Here is a 20,250-nt window from a genome sequence, read left to right on the forward strand (position 1 = left end):
GTTAGCTGCCTTTTGTTGCTGTGATAAAACACAAACCACAAGAAACTTGGGGAGAAAAGGGTTTATTTCATCTTACACTTCCAGGTAACAGTCCATCTCTGAAGGAAGTCAGAGCAGGAACTCAGGGCAGAAACCTAGAGGCAGGAACTGAAGTAGAGATCATGCCACTTAATGGCCTGCTTTCTTATACACCCCAGGACCACCTGCCCAGGGTGGCACCATCCACAGTGGGCTGGGCCCTCCCACATCTCATAAACCAAGAAAATGCCCACACATATGCCCACAAGCCAATCTGATGGAGGCAAATCCTCAGTTGAAGCTCTGCTTTTCCAGGTGACTCTCTCTTGTGTTGAGTTGACAAAAACTAACCTGTACAAATCTCATTGCCTGTCTTATCTCTCCTTACTCTCTCTTGTTCACTATGTTCTGGCTATCCTGTCTTTTTCATTGATCCTTAAACATGTAGACATGTTGTACTGGCTACTCTCTTGCCTCACACAGCTGCACAGCTCACTCCCTCATTTCCATCAGGGTTCTGCTTCTGTGTCACCCCCCACCCTCACCCCCACCCCGGGCTTTCCTGGACACCACGTCTAAAATGACACATTTGGCTGGGTTTATGGCTCAGTGGTAAAGAACTTCCCAAGTCTGCATAATTCTCTGAGTTCTATCCCTTGTCTGTCTCCATCTCTCTGTCTCTGTCTCTATCTCTCTCTTTCATGTGCACACACGATTAAAACAGTACCTTTTTACACTCTGCTTTTTTTCCATCTCAGTGCTTAGCTCTACTTGAAATGATAGACATTTGCTTCTTTCTTTCCTTCCTTCCTCCCTCCCTCCCTCCCTTCCTTCCTTCCTTCCTCCCTCCCTCCCTTCCTTCCCTTCCTCCCTCCCTCCCTCTCTTCCTCCCTCCCTCCCTTCTTTTCTTCCTTCCCTTCCCTTCCTTCCTTCCTTCCTTCCCTTCCTTCCTTCCTTCCTTCCTTCCTTCCTCCCTCTCTCCCTCCCTTCCCTTCCTTCCTTTCCTTCCCTTTCCTTCCTTCCTCCCTCCCTCCCTCCCTCCCTCCTTCCTTTTGTCTGTTTTCCTCAACTCTAATATCACCTTCCTGAAGAAATCATTTGGTGGCTTTGCTTTTTATTGTATTTCTGGTGTGTAGTGCTGTGCATGACACATGGAAAGTACTTGGTTATTATTTATTGAGTGAATTATAGGAAGCTGTGGCAGGACTTGATGAGAAAGCAAGATGGGCTAATTTGTATGTTTCAATGTTCTCACTATCCACAGGATAGAGAAGAGATTTGCAAATAAGACTGGAGTTTGTGGTACAAATTCGGGTGAGAATCTTATTAGAGCAGCCGCCAAAAGCATTCACTGACTCCCTCATGCCAGAAACACCTACTCGGGGTTGGGGATTTAGCTCAGTGGTAGAGTGCTTGCCTAGCAAGCGCAAGGCCCTGGGTTCGGTCCTCAGCTCTGGAAAAGAAAGAAAGAAAGAGAGAAAGAAAGAGAGAGAGAGGAAGGAAGGAAGGAAGGAAGGAAGGAAGGAAGGAAGGAAGGAAGGAAGAAAGAGAGAAAGACCTACTCTGGTCTATGCCCCATACCCTTTGCCAGCCAGATAGGCATTTACCAAATTCTCTTCCTATGCTGGGACACTGAGAGTCATGCACTCTTTGCCAAAGCTAATCTGTGCCAGGAAAAGGAGTCATGTACAAAGGTAGGGGCTCTGAGCAAGATCAGCAGTAATTTCTGGCTAGTGGCAAGATTTAGGGGCATCTCAGTAGGGGCATATGACTTGAATCTTAACAGAACTAGCATGTGGGGCGTTTCTCAGATTGTACTACCAGAAATGATGGGGATGGCCTTGGGAGTGGAAGATAATATATGAGCAATTTGGGAGGTAAGGGACTGAGGAACAGCTGAGAAAAACAGGATCTAGGCTCAGGTGAATTAGATTAGGGGTTGCCTAATGATTGAGAGTGTGAACAGCCAGGCGGTGGTGGTGCATGCCTTTAATCCCAGCACTTGGGAGGCAGAGGCAGGCGGATCTCTGTGAGTTCGAGGCCAGCCTGGTCTACAGAGAGTGTGAATTCTGAAATCATGCTGTGTAGATTTGAATCCTGCTTTTATTGTTGGTAGCTAACCTCCCTGGACTTCGTTTTCTATATAAAATGAAGACAAATAACAACTTTATAGGGTTGATAGAAAGAGCAGCAAAGTTATTGAGTACAAAGTGGGTAGAACGATACCTAAATACCAAGTGTTCTAGAAGCATTCATTCATTGTCTGTTGAACCTTGGAGAGGCCTTCAATACCAGAACGATGGGAAATTGGACTCACTTGTAGGCAGCGTGAGCTGTGGATGTTTTTGTGGATAGAGGAGATAGTTGACCAAAGCTGGGTTTGAAATGTGTACTGCTAAGGGAGAGGTTTGAGAGGTTGGTGAGCAGGATCCTGCCATCCCGAGGAAGACAGGAGTGCCTTTGAAACTGGGCTGGGTCTAACTTGTGGAGGGTGGCAACAGGGGTCTCTGAGGTCTGAGAGGAAGGGTGGAAAGCAGTCCTTCAGGCTCATTCTGACTAGTACTTGGGAGGGTGGAGGATGAACATCGAGTAAGAATCCTCACCAGGGCAGAGCCCAGCTCCACTGCCTCTGACCTCCAGCACAGAGGGCTGGCAGTCCCCAGACAGTATAAGCTCTTGTGCTAGTTGGTAACCCCTTTCACCCACCCAACGTACCCTTGCCTTGCACCCTGGCCTCTGCCAATAGAGGCTGAGGAGAGGCCCTTTAATCCTTTTACTAGCCAGGAGCTCCCACAGCCTATACTACTTCCCCCAGAAACAAACAAACAAACAAAAACTATCATACTTTTAGCCCCAGCCACACCCATTCTCCCACAACCTCCTCCACTCCTCAGCCTTCCTGGCTCTCCCCACCTCTGTGCTTCTCGCCATGCCCTGGAGCTCTGCCGCCACCTGGGTTCCCTGGCAGCCTGGTTGCCATGGCACTGTGGGAGCAGGTCTGGCAGAACAACAGCTCTAGGAACCCCAGCAGGCAAGACCTGGGACCCAGCTCCTGCCACCTTTCTGCCTGGGACCCCCCTGCCCTCCTCCCCCAGCTGAGCCGAGGAGGCCATGAGGAGAAAAAGGAAGTTTCCCCGCAGGGCAGCTCTATACCTGTGAGGATGCTGAATGGGAGGCACTTCCCACTGTGGCCCAGCCTGTGCCTTCACCCTGCCCTCGCAGCAGCAGCAGCAGCAGCAGAAGCAGCAGCAGCAACAGTAACAGCAGCAGCAGCAGCAGCAGCAGCCTGGGAACCCTGGGAACTGGCCAGGCCTGGACTCCAGGCTGCGAAGGGCAGGGGCAGGGCACAGGGGCAGGGCTGGGGGGCGGGGAGGGGAGAACCTGGATGGGCAGGGTACAGGAACCGTCAAACAAGACTGGCAGGGGGCTATACGTCAAGGAAACTGGTCTGGGGTAGTTCTGGGAAATCATTGCATGGGAGGGGAAGAGGTCTGGGGGAGGGAGGGGCAAACTAAGCCCTCGGGGAAGGAAGATTTGAGGTTGGAGCTGCTAGGGACGGCAGTGGGAGGAGACTAGGGGTAGGGTTGTGATGGGACCACATTGTGAGGAGCGGTGAGGAGGAAGGACTGAGGACAGAACTGAGAAAACACCCCTGAGGGAACGCGTCTCAGAACGAAGTTATGGAGATGGGGCTCCAAAGGGAAGGAACTGAAAGGGAATGAAGATAAACAAGGGAACCTGAGGGAAGCAGGCAGTGAGGAAACAGATTGATGGTCTCTTAAACGTTGCGGTCCCTAGTATCTGAGGCAATGGGAGAAGATGGGGTTGGGGGCAGGATAGTGTACTCACTCAGTTGGGCCTAGCAAGCCTCTCTCCTTGCCACATCCTAGCTCTTTTTATCTCATCCCCACAGTGTGGAGGGTGATGCCCCAGGCAGTGACCTGAGCACAGCGGTTGATAGTCCTGGGAGCCAACCCCCCTACCGACTGAGCCAGCTGCCCCCCACCAGCAGCCACATGGGGGGCCCGCCTGCTGGGGTGGGCCTTCCTTGGGCTCAGAGGGCACGCCTCCAGCCGGCCAGTGTCGCCCTGAGGAAGCAGGAGGAGGAGGAGATAAAGCGCTCCAAGGCCCTGTCAGACAGCTATGAACTCTCCACAGACCTGCAGGACAAGAAGGTGCAGAAGAGATGCTCTGGTGGAAAAGGGGAGCGGGGCACAGAGAGAGCCAAAGGAGGGTGTGGTACTTGAGGGTGGTATTCAGGGAGGGACAGTAAGGCTGGAACTGGAGAAGACTGGCTCCCGGACCTGGCATTGTCCAGGTGATTCACATTCATTGCACTCAGCAGACACTATTGAGCTCCAATAATGGGGTCCAAAAGATGAAGGAGACCTGCATGCAGCCTTCAAAGACATGCAGTCTAAGGGGGGAGGCACACACATAACCTGATGATCTCACAGTACGGTGCAATACACTGTCTGGAGGGGCTGGGGGTGGAGAAAAGGGAGGGCAGGAAGAGAGGACAATATACAAGATTTCAGAAAAATAGAGCCTGGAAGGGCAGTTATTAACATGTTAATTATGGCTATGCCTAGATGTTTGGGCTGCAGGTGAATCCTCCCTCGCCCCTCCCATCTTTCCTTCCTTCCTGCTTTTCTCTTTCTCTGATTCTCTTTCTTCTCCCTTCAACTTATTACTCCATTTCCTGTTTCCTTTCCTTCATTTTTTGGTTTCTCTAAGCTTTTTCTGATTTTAAAAACTATGTTTCCTTTTTTTCTCGCGCCTATAGACATCCTGGGATTGTAAGTGAGAAAACACTGGGCACAGACAGAGCCTGTCATGACTCCCAGCAGCTAGTTGTAACTTGAGTGGGGTATGGTTGAGGACCAAGGCCATGAGGCTCTGGCAACTTTCTGAACTTGTTCCTCTGACAGGTGGAAATGCTGGAGAGGAAGTATGGGGGCTCCTTCCTGAGCCGCAGGGCTGCCAGGACCATCCAGACAGCCTTTCGCCAGTATCGTATGAATAAGAACTTTGAGCGGCTGCGCAGCTCAGCTTCAGAGAGCCGCATGTCCCGCCGCATCATCTTGTCCAACATGCGGATGCAGTTCTCTTTTGAGGAGTACGAAAAAGCACAGAACCCTGCATACTTCGAGGGCAAGCCTGCCTCACTGGATGAGGGTGCCATGGCTGGTGCCCGGAGCCACCGGCTTGAACGGGGTCTCCCCTATGGAGGCTCCTGTGGTGGGGGCATCGATGGTGGTGGAAGTTCAGTCACCACATCTGGAGAGTTTTCTAATGACATCACAGAGCTCGAGGACTCCTTCTCCAAACAGGTCAGGAGCCCCGAAAGGGGCTTTTCTTCTCCATTCCCAGGCTCTGGCTGCTTCTACTGCTTTTTATCTAGTTTCCATACTGCAAGAATGTGCACTACTGAGCACTTGAGAGCAACAAATAGCAGTGATTTGAATTGGGACTTTGAGAGTGAAGAGAGAGAATTCTTAACATGAGAAAAAGTTACAGCTGAGTGTATAGTAGAAGCACTGGCAGGACTGAGACAGGAGGATCAGGAACACCTATGGGGCGGGGGAACCCTAAGGCAGGGATGTAGCTCAGTAGTAGAGCACTTGCCTAGAATGTTCCAGGTCCTAGTTTTTATCTCCAGTACTGTTGTGTATGTGGGAGGGGACTACATTGTTAAAACAAGCATGTTAGAATATGGGGGCATAGGGCCAATAAGATGGCTCAGTGGCTGAAGGCACTTGCTGCCCAAGCTTGATGATCCCCAGAACCCACACTGTGAAAGGAGAGAACAGAGCATTTATTTTAAGTGCTTTGTTTTTATGTTTGTGTATCTGTGCGTATATGCCAGGTATGTACAGTTGTCCAAGGAGGCTAGAAAAGGATGTCAGATACCCTAGAGCTAGAGTTGAAGGTGGTTATGAGGGATCTGGCATGGGTGCTGGGAACCAAACTCCAATCTTCTGCAAGAGCAATATATATTCTTAACCACTGAGCCATCTCCACAAAAACTGATTTATAAAAGGATTTATTTATTTTATTTTATATGTTTGGGTGTTTTGCCTACATGTATGTATGTGTACCGTGTGCACACCTGATACCTGTTACATTCAAAAGAGAATGTCTGATCCCATGAAACTGGAATTATGAATGATTGTGAGCCACCCATGAGTGCTGGGAACCAAACTTGGGTCCTGTGAAAAAGTAACAAGTGCTCTTAACCATTGTGCTGCTAGTTTTGTGCCAACTTGACAGATTGTCATTTTAGAAGAGGAAACCTTGGTTGAGAAAATGCTCCTATCAGATTGGCCACAGGCAAGCCTGTGGTGCATTTTCTTGGTTGATGATTGAGAGGGAGGGTCCAGTTCACTGTGGGCTGTGCCACACCTAGGCTGGTGGTCCTGGGTGCTATAAGAAAGCAGGTTGAGCCAGGCGGTGGCACATGCCTTTAATCCCAGCACTAGTGGGGCAGAGGCAGGAGGATCTCTGAGTTCAAGGCCAGCCTGGTCTACAAAGTGAGTTCCAGGACAGGCAGGGCAACACAGAGAAACCCTGTCTCAAAAAAAAAAAAAAAAAGAAACCAAACCAAACAAAAAGGAGGAAAGAATGCAGGCTGAGCCAGCCTGCCTCCAGGTTCCTGCCTTGAGTTTCTGGCCTGACTTCCCTGGATGACGGACTATATAATGTAATGAAATAAACCCTGTCCTCCACAAGTTGCTTTTGGTTGTAGTTTTATCACAGCGATAGAAATTGTAACTAGAATAGAAATTGGTGCAAGGTTCCTGGGATGTTGCTGTGACAGACTTGACCATGTTTGGGGGAGAATTGTGGAAGGACTTGGAAACTTGGGGCTAGAAAAGTAACAACAGATGAGCCCACTCTTCAGCCCTGAGAAATGCATCTTGACAGTTTTCCTCTCGTCTTTGCATATGCACTGTGACTTACAAGCACATGTGCACACACACACAATAAATGCAATAAAGCAATAAAATGTGAGTATATAGAACAGATAAGAAAACAAAAAGTCGGCCTGGAGAGATGGCTCAGAGGTTAAGAGCACTGTGTGCTCTTCCAGAGGTCCTGAGTTCAATTCCCAGCAACCACATGGTGGCTCACAACCGTCTGTAAAGAGATCTGATGCCCTCTTCTGGCATACGGCAAACTTGCAGAAAGAACACTGTTCACCTAATACATAAAATAAATCTTTAAAAAAAAAAAAAGAAAGAAAACAAAAAGTCCCCACTGTTTGAAACTTGCTATAACATCAAATAAAGGCTTTACTAAAAGATAATGAACACCTGATGGATGCCAGGTACTCTGTATACTTTACAACAGATCTGTAAGGTAGAGATTATTTTCCCCACTTCATAAAGGAGGAGACTGAAGCTAAGGCTTGTACTCTGGTCCATATTCTCCAGGATCTCCCAGTCTGGTAGACAATAGAAGACATACAGGTGCATGGTTGTTTCTTAAAACAGACTATGTTCGAACCAGAAGGGATTCTGGGAGGACCAGAGAAGTTTCTTGGAGAAGACAGCATTGTAACTAGGCCTTACAGGACTGAAAAGATGTAGGTGGTTAGAGATGTTGAAGAGAGCATTGTTGCTCAGGCATTGATTGCATCAGCAAAAATATGGAATGATGGGAATGGACATGGCAGTGAGTGGAATGGGAGGTCATTCTAAGCTGAGGATATTTTAGCATGGCTCCCTGGGTGAAAAATCCCAGTTGTGCCATTTCCCAGCCATATGACCTTGGGCAAACAGTTTCACCTTTTGATCAGCAAAAGGGAGATAAAGTTTTCTTTTTAGTGCTGTTGTAGAACTGTTGGGAAGATGCATTCAACTAGATAACATGCATGAAGGCACCTGGTATATGGTAACTGCTAAGTTAGTTGGGTTTTTTTTTTCCTCCTAAAACTAAGGGAGTACTTGGTAGAAATTATTGAATGAATGAAGCTTTATAAAAGAAGACATCTCTGTGATCTGAGCTCTGTTATTTGACCCTATCATTGGTCTAAGAATGCTTCTCTGAGGCTAGTAAAAAGATGGAGGGAAGGAAAGAAGTAATGGAGGGAAGATCTGTACCGTCCATCCATTCATTTATATGATAATTAAGCATCTTTTCTGTGTCAAGCAGTGGCTGATCTAAAATAGAAACTGAGCTTGCACCTATTCCTCAAGGGAAGAGTAGAGAATAGGGGAATAGCATCTGATGGAAGAGACAGAAGAACCAGGCCTGATCTAGCACTCTGTGCTATCTAAGTCAGATGTGGGGGAAGTGTAGTACTTACCTATTTCTGTACAGAAAACTACCCCAAAATTTAGTAACTTGAAACTGACCTTAGGGGCCAGTGAGAATGTTCAGTGGGTAAAGGCACTTGCTATGCAAGCATGGTGACCTGAATTCAATCCCTGGAACCTATGTAAAGGTGGAAAGAGAGGAGGAACCAGTGCCACCAAGTTGTCTTCTGACCTTTACACACCTACACATTATGTGCTAACAGACACAGTCATAATAAATTGTAAAACAAATAAGAAACCCCGACATTAGAACTGAGCTTAAGCAACAAACTATCTCTTTGCTTATTTTTCTTCAAACTTAGCCTCTGAAGTGCTATAATTACAGGTGTGCACCACACACACACAAACAACAAACATTTATTATGCAGCTTCTGAGGGCCAAGAAGCTGTGAGGGGCATGGCTGGATGAATCTGCTTCTGGATCTCTCAGGAGGCTGCTGTCAAGCTGTGTAGGACACAGTCTCCAAAGGCTGGACGGGGGCTGGCAGGTTAACTCCTTTGTTGGCAGTTCCTCACCCTTAGGACTGTTCACAGTGTGGCTTCCCTTAGGCAAGGAGTCTGAAGGAGTACAAGTCAAAGGAAGTATGCAAGACAGAATTTGACAGTCTCATTTGAGAAATGCTATACCTTCATTTCTCCCATGTGTGTGGGCCACACAGACCAACTCTAGTGCTGTGTGGTGTCTAAGACTATGAATACCAGGAGGAAGAGGTCATTAGGGGCCAGTTTGGGAGCTAGATATACAGGGAGGCAGAGTTACTGGGTGTAGTTCAGATCCTCAAGTATAAATGTTATGGATTTCCTAAGAGAGATTCACACAGAGAGCTCTGGGAGGAAGCTGAGATCTGGGGTTTTCCCTGGATGGGAGTTGAGATGGTATGACAGGGAGACAGAGTTACTGGGTGCAGGTTCACATTCTCAAGAGTAAATATTATGGATTTCCTAAGAGATATTTACACAGAGAGCTCTGGGAGGAAACTGAGATTTGGGGTTTTCCCTGGATGGGAAGTTGAGATGGTATGACAGAGGTTAAGAATATGGCTTGAATGAAGGAAGAGGTACTATTTGACTTGGGTTAATATGGAGATGGACATAGTGGAGTGTCTGCGAAGGCATCTTGTCCTTGTTAGTTCTAGCCTCTGTGAGCTCTGTGACTACCTGGGAGTTATTTTGTAAACTATTAAGAACCTATGGGGAGCCGGGCAGTGGCGGTGCACGCCTTTATTCCCGGCACTCTGGAGGCAGAGGCAGGCAGATCTCTGTGAGGTTGAGGCCAGCTTGGGCTACAGAGTGAGTTCTAGGAAAGGCGCAAAGCTACACAGAGAAACCCTGTCTCAGTAAACAAACAAACAAACAAACAAACCTATGTGATTGGATTTCTCTGTAAAATAAAGGGCTGGACAACACACAATGAGCTCAATGGTATTTTGGGAGACTTCTTGTCTCATCTTGCTTTGTTTGGACATTTGTTGTCTAACTGGTCTTTTGCTTGTATATTATGGTTCCTGATTTTGTGTTTTATGGGTTTTGATTGGATAAGTATGTGTGTGTTTTTTGTGCTTTTTCTTTGTTATTTTTTTAAATTATTTTTTTCTGGCTTGTTTGATTTTTTGTTTTCTAAAGAGAGAAAGAAGGCACGGTGTTGGGTGGAAAAGGAGGATCTGGGAGGAGTTGGGGAAGAGAAACTTTGATCAGAATATATTGTGTGAAAATAAATTTATTTTCAATAAAAATATACATGCATATAAACGGGTAACAAAGGGCAGGTTTGATTCCCAGCACCCACATGGTGGGTCATGCCCCTCTTTAACTCCAGTTTCAGGGGATTTGATACCCTTTTCTGGTCTCCACTGTACCAGGCGCACATGTGGTGTACAGACATAACATGTAGGCAAAACACCCAACACTCATACACACTAAGTAAATAAATATTTTAAAAGTTTAAAATAAAGAGCCTATGGGTGGGGGGAGGCACCACAGACACCTGCTTTCCTAGCCGACCCACCACACATAGGTTCTTTATTTCCCTGCCTTTCCTTCTGTTTTCTCTCCTTCTGATCCTTGTACCATTCCTCCCTTTTCCTTTTCACCTTTCACTGTGTACAGGTTAAGTCTCTGGCTGAATCCATCGATGAGGCTCTGAACTGCCACCCATCCGGGCCTATGTCTGAGGAGCCAGGGTCAGCCCAGCTGGAGAAGCGGGAATCAAAGGAACATCAAGAGGACAGCTCAGCCACATCCTTCAGTGACCTTCCCCTCTACTTGGATGACCCAGTTCCTCCTCCATCACCCGAGCGACTGCCCAGCACAGAACCCCCACCCCAGGGCCGCCCTGAGTTCTGGGCACCAGCTCCCCTCCCACCAGTTCCTCCACCGATGCCACCAGGGACCCGGGAAGATGGTAGCCGTGAGGAAGGCGCTCGCAGGGGTCCTGGGTGCTTGGAGTGCCGGGATTTCCGGCTCCGGGCTGCACACCTTCCCCTCCTTACCATTGAGCCTCCCAGTGACAGTTCTGTAGACCTGAGTGACCGCTCAGATCGCGGGTCTGTCCACCGCCAGCTGGTGTACGAGGCTGATGGCTGCAGCCCCCATGGGACCCTGAAGCACAAGGGACCACCAGGCAGGGCCCCAATCCCACACCGCCACTACCCTGCCCCTGAGGGTCCAGCTCCAGCCCCACCAGGGCCCCTGCCAGCAGCCCCCAATAGTGGCACTGGGCCCAGTGGTGTGGCTGGAGGTCGGAGGTTGGGGAAGTGTGAGGCAGCAGGTGAGAACTCTGATGGTGGAGACAATGAGAGCCTGGAGAGCTCCAGCAACTCCAATGAGACCATCAACTGCAGCTCTGGCTCCTCTTCTCGGGATAGCCTGAGGGAACCTCCAGCCACTGGCCTGTGCAAGCAGACTTACCAGAGGGAAACGCGGCACAGCTGGGACTCACCAGCCTTCAACAATGATGTGGTACAGAGGCGGCATTACAGAATTGGCCTCAACCTCTTCAATAAGTATGTGCTCTCAGTTCTAGCCTCTTTACCTCTTCCCATCCTGCATGGGCACCTTGTTTTAGGACCTAGCTCCAAGCAGTGACCTTGGTTCTACCATCCTGTCATTTGGTGAAATGATATTTCTCCCCAGATGTCCAGGTATCAGGACTAGTAGAAGGGTAGCAGAAGGTAGATGCAGTAGTTCATGCTTGGAAAACTGGGCACTCAGTAGACTTTAGTCAAAGGGATTGCCACAAATTAGAAGCCAGCCTAGGCGCTGTTGTGAGCACCAGGCCAGCCTCGGCTACTGAGTAAGACCCTGTCTCAAAAGACAATTAACCAAAATAAGAAACAAAGGTGGAAAAACAGGGTTGCCAAATAGAGAGCCCCCCAACATGCCTGCGTCTGGGTCCTAGTACTTTCAGTATCTGTTTCTCTGGTCTTGAGCAAGATGGCAAGATGTTCCCCTCAAATGGCTTCCAGGTGTTGTCATCCCTCTACCCCCTTTTCAGAGGGGAGGCAATCTAGAATATGAAGAATCCGAGACTAGGACCCCTAATCTGCCTTTGTTCACTCATTGTCTAGCCTTAGGCAACTTGTGTTTCTTCTTTGGGCTTCAGTTTTTCCATCTTTCTGTAAGTAGGGTTGTGTATTTGGCAGCAGGCTGGTGTGACTAACGGTGACTAAGCTCTTCCTAGGTGCCTGGTCCTGTGCCAGGTGCTTAGGAATGGGGGTGAGAGTGTGGCATTTGATTAGAAAATAATTAGAAAACATAAGATGTAATTAGAAAACATTAGATATAGTGGAAGGCATTTGATGTAGTATCTCACATCTTTATAGTCTGTTAAACACTGCCACCTATATTTAAGTTTCACAATAACTCAGCAAGGCCAGTAGTAATGTTCTTATTTTCGAGATGAGGAACTGAGATCCGGAGAAGTAAAAGAAGCTGTGCGAAGCCATACAGTTAGAAAGTGATTGCTCAGAGACCCCCTAGGACATCAAAGTCCAAACTTCCAAATTTTGGTTTCATGGGACATTCAAGTTCGGCACAGGGCATCATTCCAACCCAGGTTCTTTGGCCCCACCCACTCTCTGAAAACATTGGAGGCACCTCATCTGTAGAAACAGCCACAGACGCTGGGCAAGATGTATGACATGTAACAAAGTAACCTATTCACTTCTTCCCTGTCCTGAGGGTCCTGAGATGCAGTCTGGTCTAGAGCTCAGGCCTTTTCTCAAGACTCTGGTGGTTTCTGGAACTATCCTGGCAGAGAGTAGGTTCTCATTCTGGTACTTATTTTCTTCCAACTGTGGTATGCCTCCAATAAAAGAGGAAATTGGCGTGCGGATGCCTTGGAATTGTGAAACTCTGTGAAATGGGAAAGTTGTTTCTTCTTGTGCTGTGGTGTTTTTTCATCTGTGCCCTAAAGAAATTAGACCACGTTAGAGATCCTCAGCTCTCTGAAGCCTTGGTTAGTCGGGCCCCAAATCAGTTCTAGAAATGGGACCAAGCATGGTTCTAGAGGACCGCCGATCTCACCGACCTCTTCTCTTTCTGCAGGAAGCCAGAGAAGGGTATCCAGTATTTGATCGAGCGGGGTTTCCTGTCAGACACTCCTGTGGGGGTGGCTCACTTCATCCTGGAGCGGAAAGGCCTGAGCCGGCAGATGATAGGGGAATTCCTGGGGAACCGGCAGAAGCAGTTCAACCGAGATGTGTTGGAGTGAGGACCCCAACATGGGGCAGGCGGGCTAGGGATTCCTGGAAAAAGGAAGGCAGGAGGAAGGGAGCAGGGTAGTCCATCTTTTGGGCCCAGATAAACCTTTTCAAAACAAGATGGGTAGATTTTCCTGTTCCCATACCCCTCTGCTCCTAAAGGATCTTAGCTCTCTTGACCCTATTCCTAAAGTCTTCTAAGAGTGGTTCCCCACGAGGCATGCTCATCTAATTAATACTTTGCTTTGGGCCTCAGTTTCCCATCACTGAAATGAATAGATTAATGGAAAGCACTCTTAGTGACCATGTGCCTTCAGTTTTCTTAAACTTCAAACTTTCTGTTCTCAGATGTTCTAGGTACAAAGTTTGGAAGCATGTCAGTGGGAGTGTTGGGCTGCTTGTGTGAGTGGGTGGCTCAGTGGTTTGTATAGAGAACTGAAGAAGGCCGTCACCCACCCTGCTTCTTTACTTTCCAGCTGTGTGGTGGATGAGATGGACTTCTCCTCTATGGATTTGGATGATGCGCTCAGGAAGTTCCAATCCCATATTCGCGTTCAGGGTGAGGCCCAGAAAGTGGAGCGACTCATTGAAGCTTTCAGGTGTGCCTGCTTTCCACTCCTGAAGCCATCCCTTTCTACTTTGGGGCCCTGTTCCCACAAGGCGCTTCTCTGAGCCTTTTAATTTTCTCACCATGAAACAGAAATGAAGGTCAGGTGTGCTGAGGGAAGGGCCAGGAGGATCTCTGAGTTCGAGGCCAGTCTGATCTACATAGTGAGTGCCAGGCCAGCCAGGGCTACATTAAGAGACCCCGTCTCAAAGAAACAAAACAAAAACTAACCTAACAAACAACAATCCAGAAATGGTAAATCCCATCTTGAGAGGCATTTGTAAGGTTCAAAGGTAGTAAATATAAAGTATCTAGCTCTAGCAACTGAGATGCAGGCATATTAATAAGTGACAACATCAGTAGTAAATGGTAACATTCATGGATCTGGGTGTGTAAATCAGTGAAAGAGCATTTGCTTGCTGCATGGCTATGAGCCTTTGGTTTCTGTGCCCAGTACTGGAAAGGGGGAAAAGAAAGGTTACCATTCTATGAGGTAGATGCTTCTATTGGTATATCCATTTTTGTAGATGACAAATCTGAAGTTCAGGGACATTAGAGTAAGTTAGCTGAACCAGGATTTGAACTTGAGTGTATCTAATGCCATGATATCTGTGCTCGGCTCTAAATGCTTTGAAGATCAAACAGAGCTGGGTCTAAATCTTGCTCCACGCCTTTGGAACATTTACAGGAGAGATGGAGGAATTGCTGAGAACTCATTTCCCATTATGGGAGAAAGATTTTCTTTGCAGCCAGATGATCTGTTTTCATCCCGGCTTTGCCATTCACCAGCTCTATTGCCTGGGCAAGTTACCCCACCACTTTGAGCCTTCATTATAACTGTGTAGAATAGGACTGCTTGGGAGTTGGAGGTGTGGCTTAGTGGTAGAGCATATGCTTGGCATGCTCAAAGCCCAAGGTCCTATCCCCCCCACAACATACCCAAAGAAATGGGGAAACAGCAATCATGCAGGGGTGATCAACTGCATGAGACAATGCACATAAGTCTCCTGGAAAAGTTTCGAGAAGGTAGTGATTATGATTTTTCATGGTAGTATTAGGGAAGTTGAAGAAGACAGACTCTGAATACTAAGGGAGTGTTTCTTGAAGGAAAGGGTTTATGATGACAACCTGGGCAAATGGTGGGTAGGTGGAGATTGCTGGCACCTGAGTCTAGACTTGACCCTTGTTGTCTCGCAGCCAGCGGTACTGTGTCTGTAACCCTGCCCTTGTACGCCAGTTCCGGAACCCAGACACCATCTTCATCCTTGCTTTTGCCATCATCCTCCTCAATACCGACATGTACAGCCCCAGTGTCAAGGCTGAACGCAAGATGAAACTGGATGACTTCATTAAGAACCTGCGAGGTGACCAGAATTTCCCATCTATTTTTCCTGCCCATCGTCAGAGAAAAGAAACAAGGATGGGGATGGGAGTGGGGTGAGAGAGATCCCAGATGTCTTTATAAATTAGCCTTCAATGCTGTCACCTTATCTCATGGCTGGATGTCCCCAGGGCGTTCACTTATTAATTCACTCAGTTATTTGCCAGGCTGTGTGGATAGCTCAGTAGCTGAGTGCTTACCTCACATGTGAAAGGCTCTGAGTTTGATTTCCAGAACTGCAAAGAAAAACCAGGTGTTTATCCATGTACTCACTCAGACCAGCTATTTACTAAGTATCGACTCAGGTTGTAGAATATGACTCTTGTTTCAGAAAACAAAACAAAAATAGCCTGGCTCTTAAACTGTTCACTCACTCAGTTATTCCTCTCTCCATTCTTTATCATCGCTCTCCTTGTCTTTCCTATTTATACCCACGAAGACTCATTTGCTTACTTTAGACACCTTTCCCTCCATTCATTTATTCATTGAGCCAACCAACCAGTCAGCCACTTACTGGATGCTTAATGTGTACCCAGGAAAGTGAGTACCAGGGACAATGGAGGGGGTCTGCTATAGTTTCTGTTCTTAGAGCCATTCCAGCTTAAGGGAGAGATTGACATGTAGTACCTAGATAACCACGATAAGACAGAAAGTGAACACTATGTCAAAGAGGCCAACAGACAACCAGAGCTCTAAGGAAGGAGATCTTACCTCCTACTGACTTCCCAGAGGACTCAAAGATGACAGACTGAAAATAGAAGAGGGCTTACCTGGCAGAAAGAATAACAAAGGCCCGGATGGAAGAAAATGTGAAGTTGTTTAGAGAGCAACTGAGATGGGGTAGATGAACACTTGGGAAGGTCAGGTGGATCCACTATCTGAGGTCCTCCAGCACCAGATAAATGATGTCACTTTGATCTGTTCTTTTGGTTTATTGTAACGACGTCAAGCCCTAGCTCTCACCAAAGAGCAGCTAAAATGGCACAGATATTATGATTATTTCAAAAGAAATGGAAAAAGGGAAATAGGGATGGGGGGAACACGACAACGTTGCTGACTGTCATCATTTATGTAGTTGAAGGCTTTGAGCTGTCTGGCAGCTAAGGTAAAAAAGGCAGTGGGGAGAAGAATGTACTTTTAGCACTTGGGCCAGGAAGAAGTATGGTATTTCCAAAGAAGTCATTTTTTTTTAATAGCAGAAGCTTTAAAGAGAAGAGTGAGAAGGTTTCACTCAGCACACAGTCAAGAGTGGAAAAAGATGGTAGATTTGCTGTTTCTCACAATTCATTCATCCATACACATATGCCCACCATATATACAGTCAGTCCTCCATGCCTGTGGGTTCTTCATGTATGAATTCAACCAACTGTAGATTGAAAACATCTGGAAAAAAAACTTGTATCTGTATTGAACATGTACAAACATTTTCTTGTCATTATCCCTAAATAATACAGTAAAACCACTGTTTACATAGCATTAACATTGCAGTAGATATTGTAAGTAATATGCAGATGATTTAAAGTAACAAAAGAATGTATGTAGGTTATATGAAAATACTACCATATTTTACAAGACCTTACAACACCTTACTATTTGGCAACTGTACTTGACTGTCCGATTTTATATATGAGACATGAGCATCTTCAGATTTGAGTATTGATGGAAGATCTTGGAACCAATCTCCTATGGATATGGAGGGGTGATTGTGTGTGTGTAACTGTATATATTTCTTTCAGTAATTGAATAAATAAGCAAACAAACAATACATGTTAATTTTAGGAATGTAGGGCATGAGGCTATATTCCAGCAACAGACTGTACTTAATAATCATGAGGCCCCTGGGTTTAATGCTCAGCACTGCCAAAAATTATTTTTTCTTACATTTATTTGTTTATTGGGGGGGTGGTGTGTGTGTGTGTGTGTGTGTGTGTGTGTGTGTGTGTACACATGCCACGGTGTTCTTCTGGGGGTTAGAGGACAGCTTGCAGGATTTCGTTTTCTTCTTCCACATGTAGGTTCTGGGGATGGAACTCAAGCTATCAGACTTAGCAGCAGGCACCCTTACCTGCTCAGTCATCTCTCTGGCCCGCGTGTGTTTTATTACCTTACTCTTCACTTAACTTGATACAAGGATTGTCTCACAGTATTGAAATATTTTAGTAAACAAACATCAAGTTTATAGATAAACTATCCTTTACTTAGCTACTTCTCTATTGTTAGAAATTAAGCTGTTTCAGAATTTCTTCATAAATAGCACTTGGTGAACATTCTTTGATATCAGTCTCACATACATTTCTGAATAATTCCTTAGAATAGATTCTTTGGAAAGGAATTGATGAGTTTGAATATTTAGACTCTTGCCAGATTAGTTTCTGAAACTGTTACATCAGTATCCATGCCAAATCCCTCAGATTCTTACTAACTCTGGATATTATTTTCAAGAAATATTCCCAGTTAAGAGAGCAAAAGATAGCCAGGTGTAGTAAATTAAATTAAATTAACTTCGTTAATCCTGGCACTTAGGAAGTAGAGGCAGATGGAATAAGAAAGAGAGGAGGGGGGGAGGAAGGAAAGAGAAGGAAGGAAAGGAAAGGAAGGGAAGGGAAGGGAAGGGAAGAGAAGGAAGGAAAGGAAGGGAGGGACGGACGGAGGGAGGGAAGGAAGGAAGGAAGGAAGGGAAGGAAGGAAAGGAAAGGAAGGGAAGGGAAGAGAAGGAAGGAAAGGGAGGGAGGGAGGGAGGGAAGGAGGAAAGGAAGGAGGGAAGGAAGGGAAGAGAAGGAAGGAAAGGAAGGGAGGGAGGGAGGGAAGGAAAGGAGGGAAGGAAGGAAGGAAGGAAGGAAGGAAGGAAGGAAAGAAGGAAAGGAAAGAGAAGGAAGGAAGGAAGTCATTCATGGGGGATGGCTGGAGAGATGGCTCAGCAGTTAAAAGCACTGCTGCTCTTCCAGAGGACCCTGGTTCAATTCCCAACACCTACATGGTAGCTTACAACTGTCTGTAACTCCAGTTCCAGGGGATCCAATACCCTCTTCTAACCTCTAAAGACAGCAGACCAACAACATGATACACAAACATATGTGCAGACAAAAGCATTCATGTATGTAAAAACAAACAAATAAATAAATCTTAAAACAGAACAAAAAATCATGGAAGGAAAAAAGTAGTACCTGCTTGTCTTAATTACAGTGTATTATAAGTTATTTAGACAAATCCCTACTCTGGCTAAAAATGCAATTGGCTGTTTTGTTGAAAAGCACCTTCCCTGTCCATTCATAGCTAAAAGACCAAGAATACCCACTTTTTTTTTTTTTTTTTGCTAAGGTCCATGCTGGGTGTGGGAGGTTATGGAGACTCCCCTACTATCTACCCTCCATATTGATGTAACATATTCCTGTGTTACATTTTTCATGTAGGGGTTGACAATGGTGAGGACATCCCCCGAGACCTCCTGGTAGGCATCTACCAGCGCATCCAAGGTCGTGAACTGCGTACCAATGATGACCATGTGTCCCAGGTGCAGGCTGTGGAGCGCATGATTGTTGGCAAGAAACCGGTGAGTGCCTGGGAAGGGGGCACTATTGTGTGGTAAGTCACTCCCCTCCCCCAGCCCCAGATTCCCCTTATCTATAAAATGAAGTGGAAAATATTGTATTCCTTAGGGATCATGGTGCAGGTTATGGGAGAGTCTCCAGGTAAATGCATTTAGTATATTGCAAAGTTCATAGTAGGTGCTGTATAAATATTTTCTTCTCATCTATGGTTTTGTCTGCCCATCCCAAGTAAGGAGAGTCAAGCTACTATTTTCCATGAAACAGATATATTTTGGCCAACAAACATTTATGGATGGCTTATTCCTGATCCCAGCATTTTACTGGAATCCAGAGGCATAGATGTGAATCAGACACAATTTCTGTCTTTAGGGGCACAAATAATATTTTGGCCTTGTGGTCTAATTTAGAGGAACAGAAATCAGGGAGAGGCCATTTTAAGCCAAGGGAAGTTGGAAGGACTTCTTGGAAAATAACTTTGGAATTGTGATTTGAAAGGGGAGCAAATTACGGCCATGCAGAGCTGGGCGGGAAAGGCATTTTAGACAGATTGCTATCAGGACAAGGACAAGGTGTCGGAAAAGCTTAAGGGACGTAGTTAGTTACAGTCTTTGTGTATCAGATGTACATTTTGCCTTGTTAAGGTACCCAGAAGCCTGAAACTGATGGGATGACCTTGCTGACGCCTATTTCTCCACATCTATCCAGGTCCTGTCTCTTCCTCACCGTCGACTGGTTTGCTGCTGCCAGCTCTATGAGGTGCCAGATCCAAACCGCCCCCAGAGGCTGGGGCTGCATCAGCGGGAGGTTTTCCTCTTCAATGACCTCCTTGTGGTATGGGCATTGGGCAGAAGGAAATGGGAGGGAGATAGTCAGCCCAGCTGCTGGCTCTAGTGCAAACCATGGTATGTGGGGTGTGGCTGGGACAGTGCTCCCTTCTCTGCCCTCCTTTCCCTTCATTTTGATGTAGTGACAGCCACACAAGGGCAGACAAGGTAAGGATCAGGGGAAAATGGAAGACCTATAACCTGGGATGTGGTAGGAAATGTCCCTGTCCACCACAGTAGCACAGAGGGTTATGAATCTGTGGCCCCATGAACCTTTCAGTTGTCTTGATGTTGGAAGTGATTAAAACAAAGCACATCACTGGTACAGAGATACACATCTTTTAGTTGATGGGATTTGTTGGATTCTGTGGATAAGAAGGGATTTTCAGGATTTCCTGGGCAAGAACCACTCTTCAAGATGGCTTAGCCCTGACTGCTAGAATCTGTTGTAGGTTGGTTTGGGTTTTTTTGTTGTTGTTGTTGTTGTTTAGGTTTTTTTTTGGAGGGGGTTTGTTGTTTTGTTTTTCTAATACAGGGTTTCATGTCCTGGAATGCACTATGTAGACCAGGCTAGCCTCCAAGTCACAGAAATCCACCTGTGCTACCACACCTGGCTAGAATCTGCTTCCTAATATGGTTCGCCTCCTACTCAATGTTCTCCACTGTTTTTTTAGGATTACAAAGAATAAGTATTCCCCCTCTGTTCTGAGACAGTACTCCAGGGATTTGAGAACAGCAATTTTGTTCCTTCCTTGGTTTTGTACATTGTAGGTAATATTTTAGTGGCACTCTGGGTTACCTACTAGAAGCTAACAGCAAACCTTCAACCAAAAAAAAAAGAAGGAAGGAAG

At 46.4% G+C, this 20,250-nt stretch overlaps 1 protein-coding gene across 6 annotated transcripts in view; it reads left to right on the forward strand.

The window, feature by feature from the left end:
- Iqsec2 (IQ motif and Sec7 domain ArfGEF 2) overlaps positions 1 to 20,250 on the forward strand; it is an 83,470-nt gene that overhangs the window by 55,193 nt on the left and 8,027 nt on the right. For 5 of the 6 annotated variants that reach the window (XM_036173930.1, XM_036173931.1, XM_036173935.1 and 2 more), the window contains 8 exons: positions 3,932 to 4,193; positions 4,950 to 5,351; positions 10,446 to 11,341; positions 12,885 to 13,046; positions 13,516 to 13,638; positions 14,844 to 15,010; positions 18,438 to 18,577; positions 19,281 to 19,406. In XM_036173930.1, coding sequence (XP_036029823.1) covers positions 3,932 to 4,193; positions 4,950 to 5,351; positions 10,446 to 11,341; positions 12,885 to 13,046; positions 13,516 to 13,638; positions 14,844 to 15,010; positions 18,438 to 18,577; positions 19,281 to 19,406 — 2,278 coding nt within the window. Of the gene's footprint in view, positions 1 to 2,536; positions 3,174 to 3,931; positions 4,194 to 4,949; positions 5,352 to 10,445; positions 11,342 to 12,884; positions 13,047 to 13,515; positions 13,639 to 14,843; positions 15,011 to 18,437; positions 18,578 to 19,280; positions 19,407 to 20,250 lie in introns of those variants that run through there. The other variant, XM_036173933.1, reaches the window with a different exon arrangement.

Source organism: Onychomys torridus, chromosome X (genome assembly GCF_903995425.1).
Source record: "Onychomys torridus chromosome X, mOncTor1.1, whole genome shotgun sequence".
Lineage (NCBI taxonomy): Eukaryota > Metazoa > Chordata > Mammalia > Rodentia > Cricetidae > Onychomys > Onychomys torridus.